Source organism: Physeter macrocephalus, chromosome 10 (genome assembly GCF_002837175.3).
Source record: "Physeter macrocephalus isolate SW-GA chromosome 10, ASM283717v5, whole genome shotgun sequence".
NCBI classification, from domain to species: Eukaryota; Metazoa; Chordata; class Mammalia; order Artiodactyla; family Physeteridae; genus Physeter; species Physeter macrocephalus.
The window spans coordinates 53,430,660-53,443,932 of NC_041223.1; the positions used below are offsets into that span (position 1 = coordinate 53,430,660).

Sequence of the window (13,273 nt, forward strand, 5' to 3'; positions counted from 1 at the left end):
TCTAAGTTTCTAATTTTGCCTTATAAGTATATTTTAATAGAAGTTCCCTAGCTCAAAATAAAATTTGCTTCAGCGTTTCTTTCATTTTTTCCCAATTACCCTAAAAAAGCAGTTCCCACCTCCTTAGTTCTCTTTAGGTAGAGGTGAGGGTCAGCATCTTTCAGTTCTGTCTTGTTGCAACAGCCTGAGTGTTTTGAATAGTTCATTTCTTAATGCTTATTCTTCAAAAACCGAAACAATTAAATTACTCCTAAAACCTTTTTAATCTTGGCTTTTGTTGCAATTTTTAGGAAAATCATATCACAGATGATATTGGAATATTGACTTGGAAGGAGCAGACTTTTCTCTCCCATGGTGCCTTATTAGCAAAGAGCTGCCAAGCTGCAATGGAATTAGCAAAGCATGATGCTGAGGTTCAGGATATGGCATTTCAGTATGGGAAGCACATGGCCATGAGTCATAAGGTATTTGCATACCCTTTCTATTTTTTCTGTATTTAAATAGCTAAAATGATACACAAGAAACCTTTTACCATTTAATAAACTGCTTTTATATCTCAAAAACTGTTTATTGAGTACATAAAATCTATCATTCGTGGTGGTTATTACATAATATAAACAGTACGATTGGTGAGTACTGCATAATTTTGATAGAAAGCTACAGCTTACTTAAGCCATATTTGTGATGTTTGTCTCTTCTTACCACCTGAAAGGGTTCTTGAAAGAACTCTTGCAAATTATTAAATAACATGTAATGTTGCCAGCCACAAAATGGAAGAATATTTGCATTTTTGTTACAGTTCCCTTATAGTTCCTATGTAAAACAAACTGTGGAAAGTTAATGAAATTTAGAAATATATGGAGCAAGATTGAAAGCTTTAATTCCAATAACTGATTCTTTTGAATGGGCATAATGAAATATAAAATGTCTCAAGATTAGCTGTTATTTTGTTACCTCCATGTATATGTAATTTTAAATTCCCTTTAGTACATATTTCTTAGATGTCACTTAAATAGCTCATAAGAAGGGGGAAATATATATAAAAATATGTAATATCTCCAGATGAGTTTTTATGTACTTTATTAAATCTTTGATTAATTTATTATTTGATTATATTTATTAAATAAATATAATTTCTGATCCTTACCTTGAACTTAAAAAGCAAAATAAAGGCTGCTGCCAAATAAAAAAGGAATATGTTAGGGGAAAACTATTTTTAAAGTATTTTTAAGATTATTGTTAATCATATGAGCTGTTCTTTTGCTTATTAAAGTACATCTAAAAACTGAGTTCCTTAAGCTTAATTTTTCACTGTAGTAACTGGTGCTTTCTGAATATGACTAAAACATGCCAATGTATATGCATTTTACTGATTTAACTCTTTTCACTACTCCTTCTAGATAAATTCTGATCTCCAGCCTTTTATTAAGGAAAAGACCAGTGACTCCTTGACTTTTAATCTAAACTCAGCTCCTGTAGTCTTACATCAGGAGTTTCTTGGAAGAGATTTGTGGATTAAGCAGATCAGAGAGGTAAAATGAAATTACTCTTATTTTAGGTACCAATAGTATTTGGTTGATTTTAAAACATAGCTCATATTTTATGATGATCTAAGACTAATCAGCCATATGGAGCATATAGATCAGTCATATAAGAGCTTATTCATATAACAGGTAAAATTCTTAATTTATAATATACATTTTTGAGAGGTAAATGTTAGTTACAAGTTAGAGACTGCAGTACTGTGTTTTCTTATTATCTGAATTCATAGAATACTGCAATACAAAATCTGTGCCTGTGGTGAATACTAATTAACTCAGATGATTTTTTTTTTCTAAAGGCTTTCAAAAATTGGGCTATGGTAATAGCACCACCCTTTAACTGATGGCAATTTCCTGTATGTAGACTCTAGCACAAGCTGCAGAATTCCAGGAGCTCTGCCTGTCACTTCATTGGGTTATTTTAAAACAAACTTGGATCCTGAATACTCAAGTTCTGAGGCATTATCAAAGGAAAAAAAAAAAAAAGTATGGTTAAGTAGGAGGGGTAAAGGGACTTGGGTGAATTTTCTACTTTTTTGTTGGGGAGGGAAGGTATGGAAGATGAGAGGAAGCTTTTTTGGGTTTTTCTTAAATCCAGAAACTTTTTTGGTTTTTTTTAAATCCAGGTACAAAAAGTTCTTGCCTTTTTATCCAAAACTTCATGGAATTTATTTAACTTGGTGGTTCTAATTGATTGGGTTAATCTGAGACTGGACATGGGAAAGCAGGCACAGCTGAGGTGGAGGTAGATGTCACACTTCAAGTAGAGAGAGCCTAAGATATCTGCTTTTGGAAAGACAAGATTTTCCCTCTCCAACCACTCCTCCCTAGTAGATCTCAAAATACTTACAGCCAGCTTAAAATAGTCACCAGGTAGAAAATGAGAGGATTCCTTTCTGGGGAAACTGTCAAACCCAGAGGAAAAGCTCTGCAGATGTGGACTTTTGGGGCTCCCTCCGTAAACATGCCATAACCCTGGCCAGCTGCCTTACAGTGAGGTCCACCAGTTGACAAGCCTCAGAGTATCCAAGGGCACAGAATATCCAACTGAAGTAGAATAGCTAATAAAGGACCACTGGGCATTTGAGAGCAGCCTCTGCCATTAAAGAACAACTCAAAAGCAAACTGATTAAAAAAAAAAAAAAAAAGGAGGGAACTTAGAGGAAACAGAGGCAGTGCAAGGGGGAAAAAAGACATTTCCAAATGTACTACAATCAGTATATTCAGTGAGATAAGATATTAAATCCATGAAATAAGAACAGGTGATATGTAAAAAAGGACAATTCAAGAATAAGAAATCAGAATTATAAAGTATAAAAATATGAAAGCAGAATTTTTTAAAAAAATCAGAAGAAGGGGCTTCCCTGGTGGTGCAGTGGTTAAGAACCCGCTTGCCAATGCAGGGGACACAGGTTTGAGCCCTGGACCGGGAAGATCCCACGTGCTGCGGAGCAACAAAGCCCGTGCGCCACAACTACTAAGGCTGTGCTCTAGAGCCCGTGTGCCACAACTACTGAAGCCCAGGCACCTAGAACCCGTGCTCCGCAACAAGAGAAGCCACCACAGTGAGAAGCCCGTGCACCGCAACAAAGAGTAGCCCCCCGCTCACTGCAACTAGAGAAAGCCCTCGCGCAGCAATGAAGATCCGAAACAGCGAAAAATAAAATAAATAAATTTATTTTTTTTAAAAATCAGAAGAAGAGTGGAAGATATTTTAAAAATCTCCCAGAAAATTGACTAAAAAGACAATAGAAAATTGAAAAGATAAGAAAATTAGAGGACCAATTTGAGAGATCTTATATCTATTATGAGTCCCAGAAAGAGACTTAATGAAAATGGAGGTGAAAAATTAATAAAGAATTAAAAGAAAAGAAAAATTCTAAGAAATGAAGGACCTGAAGGTGTCTCCAAATTGAAATGGCACTCTAAATTGTGAATTTTAAAAGACCCACACCAAGTGACATCATTATCAAATTTTGAAACAATGGGGATAAAGAAGATATCTTAATACTTCCAGAAAGAAAAACCTACGTACAAAGGATCAAGAATCAGAATTGTCTTAGTAGTGACATTGAAAGCTTAAAGACAATGAAGTAATAACTTCAACATTCAAAGAGAAATTGTTTCCAGCTTAGAATTTTATGCCAGTCATACTATCAAGTGTGATGTTAAAGACGATTAAAGCATAAATAAAGTGTCAAAAAACTTACCTCCTAAGCATCTCTTTTTAGGTAGCTGGTGATGTATTCTATCAAGGGAATAACCAAGAAAGAAAAAGATGTGGAATTTAGGAACTAGGGCATCAGACATAGGTGTGAGATGTTGGGAATTCCCAGGACAATATGAAGGGAAGAATAATAAACAACAACAAGAATGCCAACAATAAGAGCACTTACTTTGTGCCAACCACTGTTCTAATGAGAAACCTGAAGCAGAGAGAGATTAACTTGAGCACAGTCACACAGCACTGGTAAGTGGTGGAGCCAGGATGCAAACCCAGGCAGCCTGGCTACAGGGCCCACATCTGTAAGTACAATAACATGCTACACTGTCTCTCACCAAGCAAGTCCTAGGCTGATGGCTCTGCATCCAGGCTCGATTGGGACAAGAGGACAGAGATCTCCAGAAGTAATATCTCCAAGGAAACAATGGAACTGATGATCCCCTAATGTACTTGACCATATTGAGAATTTAGGGACAAATTAATAATAGGAACATAGAAGACTAAGGGTACCAGTTACCACTGCTGCATAACAAATTACCCCAAAACTTAGCTGCTTAAAATAACCATTTTATTATGTTCATGGATTCTGTGGGTCAGGAATTTGGACAATGCACAGAAGCGATGACTGCTCCATGATGTCTGGGGCCTCAGCTGGAAAGACCCAGAGGCTAAAGGTGATTCAGTGATGCTGGGGACTGGAATCATCTGGAGTCTCCACTCACACCTGGCACCTAGGCTGGGCTGTCAAGAAAACCAGGCTTCTTACCAACCAGAGTATTCACACATGGCTCCTCCATTTGGCTTGGCTTCCTCACAGCATGGCAGCCTCAGAGTAGTCAGACTTCTTTCTTGCCAACTCAGATCTCCAAACACAAGTGTTCCTTCCAGCAAACAAGGCAGAGGCTGCATCTTCTTTTATGACCAGCCTCTGAAATCACCCGCCATTTTCATGATCTCCTATCAAAATAGTCACAAGCCCACCCAGAATCAAGGGGAGGGGCTGTATACCTCACCTATCACTGGGAACAATTTCAAAGAATTTGGGGCCCACTTTTTTAAACAGCCACATTAAACATATGATATGAAATGAGGCACTTCTTAGCTGTAGTGAATAAATTTTTAATGTATAAGAAAGAAAATGTAATCATAATACTTTACATGGCTTAGAGGATAATATTTATATAGCATAAAAACGTAAATACCAAATACTGATTTAAACCAGAAAGTATCACTGGGGAGAGGGTAGGGGAAAGGAATGTTTTTGGTCATGTAAGAAATGTAATTATTCCTTTTATCATAGGATCAATAGATAATGTCTTAAAATTTAAAAATCAAGAAAACAGTATTTGAAGATGAACAGAAGAAACAGCTAAAGAGAGGGAAATGAGACAGACAAAGTCTGGAGAGTGCTAGGATATTTTGTTAGAAGTCTTGTGTTATTAGACTCTTTAAATACTGTACATATATATATATATATTTTTAAAACCTTTGGTTTAAAAGTTTATATACTTTGCTATAGTAATTGCACCTCTAGTAATGTATCCCAAGAAAAATGTCAGAGATGTGGGCAAAGATTTACATATTAAAATATGTAGTAAAATACTAATTGTAAAAGGAAGAAAATGAAAATTGATCCATTTGAAAATAGAAAAAAGTTAAATGACGTATAGTACAATAAAATATTACACAACTATTGAATATTGTATTACGAGCGTTGTATTTGTGTGTTTTTTGACAGCTGAACCAAAAATGTATATACAGATGGTGTTAGTAGCTCTAATTGGGTTATATTAGAATACATTGCAGATATACATTTTGGTTGAAAAGATACAGCTAAATATGTTAAATGAAAGCTATCAAGTCTCCGTTGGCTATTCACATATATGTGTGTGTGTGTGTGTGTGTGTGTGTGTGTGTGTGTATGAGCAGCATAGATATGAATTTTAAAGAAGCTTCACAGAAAAGGAACATATTTAACTCTTAGTGTCTTTGCAAGCATGCAAAGTTGTAAATATAGACTACATGAGAATCCAGGATTTCCTAAACAACTGGTGAAATATTCCCAAATCTTTATCTTCAACTTGATTTTCAGTTCAAAGAGATATCCTTTCCAAATAGCCTATGCCTTAGGCATTATCTCAAGTAAATTAAATAGATCTTGTCCAGAGGTCAGTAAACTCTGCCAAGATGACACCCATAAGCAGATGAGGTTACATCTTCCAACCTAGGTCCCCTGTGATCATCTCTAAATCCTCATCCTTCAGGAAAAACTGGCAGTTTATTGCCCACCTCAAGGCCCCACCGGACTGCTGTGATTTGCTCCATGGACTTCGGGCCCTTCTCTTTATATCTGCATATCTGAGTCATGAACAGGGTCACAGAAGAAGAGAAGGGGAATTCGTCTGAACCAAATAAGAAATTTAAGAAGTCAGTTTCTGTCATGCAGGGGGCAACATTTTTAAGATTAAAGACTCCTTACTTGAGTTTATTTTAATTTTCTAAATTTTATTCATGTTTATATAAAACTCTCTATAATAATGATCTTGTTCTGTGAACACCGCCTAGTCAGAGTTAGGGAACACAATTTGCATAACACTTGAGAGGGACATTCTATCCTGAATCTCAAGGAGGCTGCTTATTACTCCTGAAATTAGTTCTAGTGCTCTCTTTCCAACTTTCTGTGATATTTTTCTCCTCTGCATTTTTGTAAACCTTTCTTCTCCCAGGTTTTGAATTTTATTGTAAGATCCTTAAGGATCATAGTGAATTTACCTTTGAATTACCAATAGTCCTGTATAGTAACTTACTTGGAATAGCCATCTAATTAGTATTTGTCAAAAAGTGTGTGTGGTGTGGTGTTCGAGGGACAAAACTGGTGGCAACCTGTTTTGTTAAATAGAAAGAATCAAGTTGGTATAGGAGAAATGGTCCATAGAGGACCAGGATTTGGAAGACCTGGATTCCAGTTTGGGCTCTGCTAACATCTGTTTATCTTGGTCACATTCTTTAACATCCTTTTTATTATTTTTTTTTGCAAAATGATGGCATTGAATTAGATCCTTTCTAAGGTCCCTTTCAGCTCTCAAATAAATCTCAGAAATTTCTTTAAATAATCTCTTAGGCAAGAGATGCATTATAAGAAAATATTTATCTCTATTAGAAGCTAAATACTGTCTTTGACACTTAGAAATAGAAAAGTCTTGCTCCCAATGATGGAAGACAACTATGATTTGTTATTATCACATGTAAAATTATAGACAGGTTTGTGTCCCATCTACCCTTTTGATTTCCTGCTTAGGGAGAGTGAGAATTAATGACCGGAAAGGAAGGGAAGAGGGGATCACTACCTTAGCGCCCATTCAACATCACTGTGAAGCCAAGAAGCACAGCACCTCTGGAATTTTTCATATCAGGCCCTGCTACCCCCTCCAACTTCCCCGTCCTCCCCAAATCTTAAGATTGGACAGCTCTCTTCCATCGCACCCTCAGGTGTACACACACTATGCACTTTCGTAAGAGGCAGTTTAGAGCACCAGGCCAGACCAGAAACAGATGAAAAATATTTGTTAAGCAATGTCTCCATACTAAATTCTACAGATCCCTCCCTACCTTAATTTTAAATTTAAATTTGTAGCTGCTGAAAAATAATGATCATGTAAAAATACTGATAGTGGAATGGGTGATTCACCCTAGGGAGGTGAAGTCATTACTCAGCTATCATTTTGATTCCTAATAAAAGAAGGTAGAATCCTTAAGAGAACCACAGAGCTCCGACTCTCTCAGGGAGTCCAGGGGCTATTGCAGGTCAGCAAACTTTATTTATTTTATTTTTTATTTTTGCGGTACGCGGGCCTCTCACTGTTGTGGCCTCTCCCGTTGCGGGGCACAGGCTCCGGACGCGCAGGCCCAGCGGCCATGGCTCACGGGCCCAGCCGCTCCGCGGCATGTGGGATCTTCCCGGACGGGGGCACGAACCCGTGTCCCCTGCATCGGCAGGCGGACTCTCAACCACTGCGCCACCAGGGACGCCCAGCAAACTTTATTTTTAATGATCTTTCTAGTTTTCTGCTGCCATTGTAAGTCACCTGAAGAAATAAGAATTATGATTATTTTTTTTCTTGGCTATTTCTGAAAGTACTGAAGTGTCACTTAGGCTTGTGACATTCTGACACTGTCATAACCATCCATAAAATACCTTAAGTGAACTCCATATTACCAGTGCTAAACTATAACTCAGTTGTCCCTAGATATCCTACTTTTACTTCTTATTCAAAAAGTGAAACAAAAATTGCTAGGCAGGGCTGATGTGCATGAATATAACACATATATATTCTTAAACAAAAGAGAAAGTGCACATTCAGAGAGTCCTCATTAATGCCACATGATATTTTTCTAATTATTTAAGTTATTTTGAGTTGTTTCAAAAGGAATAATACTGACAACATCCTCTACCATAGAGGGTGTAGAGTGTGGGCATTTGAAAGGACTCTATATGCGACCACAAAGACTATGAAATGGCTCTAAATATCTCCTAAGTTAAAATATTTCTTAAGGTTTTCTGAGCACATAAGGAAACAAAGTGCTTGACTGCAGGAGATACAGCAGTAAATTGCCTGACGGTTGTCTTGGCCTTGTTAAGAGAAGTGCACAAATATAAGGAATACTGTAATTGATGCCAGTGGGGCAGCTCAGAGGAAAGAGTTTGAATCCAGTTGGAAAAGTCAAGAAAGGGTTTGTGAAGTGATATCTGAGATAGTCCTTGAAGAATATCTTGACAACAAAGATGGGAATAAGGGCTTCCTACACAACAGAAACCATGAAAAAGGGCTGCAGATGGGCAAGCATGCAGTGTATTCAAAGAAAAAAGAAGTATTATAATTTGGATGGAAGGTGAAAAACATGGGGCAGTATAGGGATAGATGAAGAATTGCCAAAATAGTACATAATGACTATACTTAAAGACTTTGGTTCAAACAAAAACATGTATAGCAATATTTACAAAAGCCAAAAAGTGGAAATGACCCAGTGTCCATCAAATGATGAATGGATAAACAAAATATGGTATATCCATGCAATGGATTATTATCCAGCCATAAAAAGGAATGAAGTATTGATACATGTTACAACATGACAAAAATGTTCTGGAACTAGATGGTGGTGATGGTTGCACAACATTGTGAATGTATTAGATGTCACTGAGTAACAAATTCACGTTTATGTTATGTGAATTTTACCTCAATTAAAAAAAAAGGATTTGGGGATGTTTGTCTTTAGAAAATGAACTTGATTCAGAAGTCATGGAGCAGAAATTGAAGTTTCTGAGCCAGGTATTGTCAAGATTTGAAATGTGTTTTAGAGAGGTATATCTAACTACGTTATATAGAATCAGAAGAACAAGGAGATACTATAGAAAAGGAGATCAGTCAGGAGGTTGTGGGGAATCTGTTGATAAGTGCAGGGAAAAAGTCCTAATCAGAGTATTGGCCATGAGAATGGGAAGGTAAGGAGGTTAGGTATAAAATTCACTTCAGAGAGAAAATATATAGGACCTGAAAACTGATATGATAGGGAGAACCTGGCAGATGTCTGCTGGTGAGGGGTGGTCAGAGGCCAAAATGAGGATTTTGAACTTGGATAACAGAAAGAATTGTGCCATAAATAAAAACAGGAAAAAATAAAAATAAATAAATTAAATAAATAAAATAAAAACAGGAAAGTGAAGTGGGAACATTGGTATAAGTTTGGTTTTTGACATGGTGGCTTGAGATACACCGTCAGGGTTGGTGGACATCACCTTGGGACCTAGCCAGGAGGAAACAGCTCAGTTCTCCTGTCAGCCTCATTTCCTTGCTCATGGCTTTCTGAGATCTGGGTAGATTTTTTTTTTTCTTAGTCAAACTGTAATTTTATATTTCAAGTCTCTTCTGGATTCCAAGAGTGCATAGTAAGGAAAATGCGATAACAAGACTTCCGCTTGAGGGAAAAAAACGAGGCTGGAGGAATCAGACTCCCTGACTTCAGACTATACTACAAAGCTACAGTAATCAAGACAATATGGTACTGGCACAAAAACAGAAATATACATCAATGGAACAGGATAGAAAACCCAGAGGTAAACCCACGGACCTTTGGTCACCTTATTTTTGATAAAGGAGACAAGAATATACAATGGAGAAAAGACAGCCTCTTCAATAAGTGGTGCTGGGAAAACTGGACAGCTACATGTAAAAGAATGAAATCAGAACACTCCCTAACACCATACACAAAAATAAACTCGAAATCGATTGGAGACCTAAATGTAAGACCGGACACTATAAAACTCTTAGAGGAAAACATAAGAACACTCTGACATAAATCACAGCAAGACCTTTTTTGATCCACCTCCTAGAGTAATGTAAATAAAAATAAACAAATGGGACCTAATGAAACTTAAAAGCTTTTGCACAGCAAAGGAAACCATAAACAAGACGAAAGGACAACCCTCAGAATGGGAGAAAATATTTGCAAATGAAGCAACTGACAAAGGATTAAGAACCCTCTTGCACTGTTGGTGGGAATGTAAATTGATACAGCCACTATGGAGAACAGTATGGAGGTTCCTTGAAAAACTAAAAATAGAATTACCATATGACCCAGCAGTCCCCACTACTGGGCATATACCCAGAGAAAACCGTAATTCAAAAAGACACATGAACCCCAATGTTCATTGCGGCACTATTTACAATAGCCAAGTCATGGAAGCAACCTAAATGCCCATCAACAGACAAATTGATAAAGAAGATGTGATACGTATATACAATGGAATATTACTCAGCCATAAAAAGGAACAAAATTGGGTCATTTGTAGAGACATGGATGGATCTAGAGACTGTCATACAGAGTGAAGTAAGTTCAGAAAGAGAAATACAAATATCATATATTAACGCATATATGTGGAACCTAGAAAAATGGTACAGATGAACTGGTTTGCAGGGCAGAAATAGAGACACAGATGTAGAGAACAAATGTATGGACACCAAGGGGGGAAAGTGGTGGGGGAGGGTGGTGGTGGTGGGATGAATTGGGAGATTGAGATCGACATATATACACTAATATGTATAAAATAGATAACTAATAAGAACCTGATGTATAAAAAAATAAAATAAAATTCAAAAAAAAAGAAAAGTGATAACAGGACTTCTGAATGGAGAGAGATGTATCATGTAAATAATAAAAGCTCCCTCCCCTTCTTTTAATGGGTTACCATAGCCTTCTGCATCTGTCTATTTCTTCCTCTTCTCACATCAAACCAAGGGAAGAGAATATGAGAAAGTTAATTCCATGGAGATTGAAATTTGCCTCCAAAAATTAGCTTTCCCTGGTGAAGGAGATGGTAAAATCAGGTACCCAAGCATTCCAGTTCTGAAGGGTGTTCACTTCCTTGCAAATGCCTTCTGTACTCTCTTATTAGTAGTTAAGAATGGTCAAGATAGCAAAGAAAAGGCTTGCCCTGTTCCTTTATATTCTGACACCTTTCCAGCTCCGTAACTGGAGAGCCCAGCAAGGATTGCTTCTCCTCCCTAACCAAACTCAGCTAGCTGGCTGCTTCAACTTGGGGGCTAGCAGATCTAGTAGATATCTGATTTGTGACCTTTTAAAATCCTCATACACTATACCCAAACAATTCTGGGATGTGTCCTTTCTCCCTTCCTCTGTCCACCAACAAATCTTACATATATATACTAAACTCCACCTCTTAATACCAATGCAAATGCAAAGAGAGTTTGTTTTCAGTAAGACCTGTTTTCTCTAACGGAATTGATAATATTTCTTCCAGTACCAAGGCAGACCTTTAAAATATCATTATTTTTTTTGTTGTTGTTGTTTTTTTGTGGTACGCGGGCCTCTCACTGTTGTGGCCTCTCCCGTTGCGGAGCACAGGCTCCGGACGCGCAGGCTCAGCGGCCATGGCTCACGGGCCCAGCCGCTCCGCAGCATGTGGGATCTTCCCGAACCGGGGCACGAACCTGTGTCCCCTGCATCATCAGGCGGACTCTCAACCACTGCGCCACCAGGGAAGCCCCTATTTTTTTTTTTAATATCATTATTTTTGTAGCCACCAATATAATATTTTACTCAAACAAGAATCATTAGTGAATAATTGGTTAAAACAATTAGATGAATGGTTAGTAGGAAACTGAATATTCACAGGGACTCAAAGCACCCTACAGATTACTTATTGAAGACAAAGGGAGGAAGCGAACAAACTTAGTCTCACCAATAACGAGACAGCTGATATTGTATGACTCCTGATGTAATGGAGAAGTGTACAGCATCATCTATGTAGGAGTCTTTTCAAAAATATTTTAACCTGAATCTAATCATGTGAAAACAATTAGACAAGTCCAGGAGAAGGGACATTCTGTGGGGCAACTGACATGGATTCTTTTAAAAAATGCCATATTATAAAAGAAAAGGTGGTGGTGTGGAGAATGTTGTAGATTAGAAGAGATTATTAAAAAGCCGTGACATCCAAAAGGAATGTGTGATTTTTAATTTGATCTTGGATTGGGATAAACATACCTCTAAAGGATGCTACTGGTTGGACCGGAAATTTTGAATACAGACATTATCTTAAATTCTATAGTAAATGTTAAACTTGTTGGATGTGGTCATGGGTTTGTAGTTATGTAGGAGAACACTGTTGTTCTTAGGAGATAAATGCTGACATATTTAGGGATGAGATATCATTATGTCTATAATTTAATCTCATATAGTCAGCAAATGACCATCTAAAGAGAAAGCAAAGATGACAAAATATTAGCAACTAATCTAGTTGGAGGGCAAATGGGTGTTCATTATGTTCTTTCAACTAAAAAATTGGAAAGAAAGATAGTTTTTCTTGAAGGTTGAAGAAGAGAATCTTATTTTTTTTAATTGTTATTCTAAAATATAGCTGGTAGCATTGGGGAAGAATAACATGATAAGAGAGATGATCAATCTCTAGCAATTTCTGCACTCCCTGCTGTGGAATATTAGTTTTCTGCTTTTAGTAAAAGGTTTTTCCATATCCAGTTTTCAAGTCCAGATAACAGTAGTTAGAAATTGGAAGCAGTTCATTTATGTCATCCAATCCTTCTTTGTTACCTGACTTATAAAAAAGCATTTGTTTCTTAAAGTAAAAGACCACATTGTACATCCATTACTTACCAACAGAGAATCCAACTGCCTTTGGTCTGCAGAGACTGGTATATAAACCTTTGGAATCAATCCCTCTGCATCCTCTCAATCAGAGCACTGGCTTTGTTTGCTTTGGTGTAGAATATTGTTTTACAGCGCTCACTGTAGCTGTCAGAGGAGGCCTTCAATGTCATGAGCACTGGCACACTAGCTTGTCTATTTTCACATTTTTTTAAGATAAAACAAGGTTCAAACCACACATTCTCTGTGAACTGCTAAAGACTGGGAAAAATTACTTTCTTTTCTCATGACCTGGATTGACAAGAAGCACACCTACAGGAGGCAAAAG

General features: G+C 37.2%; 1 protein-coding gene across 13 annotated transcripts in view; it reads left to right on the forward strand.

The window, feature by feature from the left end:
- PDSS2 (decaprenyl diphosphate synthase subunit 2) overlaps positions 1–13,273 on the forward strand; it is a 279,796-nt gene that overhangs the window by 211,256 nt on the left and 55,267 nt on the right. For 10 of the 13 annotated variants that reach the window (XR_008618390.1, XR_008618391.1, XM_024115522.2 and 7 more), the window contains exons 5-6: positions 291–464; positions 1,401–1,532. Coding sequence is in view for 11 of the 13 variants with exons in the window: in XM_024115522.2 (XP_023971290.1) it covers positions 291–464; positions 1,401–1,532 (306 nt within the window). In the remaining 2 variants the exon portion in view is untranslated. Of the gene's footprint in view, positions 1–290; positions 465–1,400; positions 1,533–1,840; positions 5,328–9,683; positions 10,170–13,273 lie in introns of those variants that run through there. The other 3 variants (XM_055087594.1, XM_055087592.1, XM_055087595.1) reach the window with 3 other exon arrangements.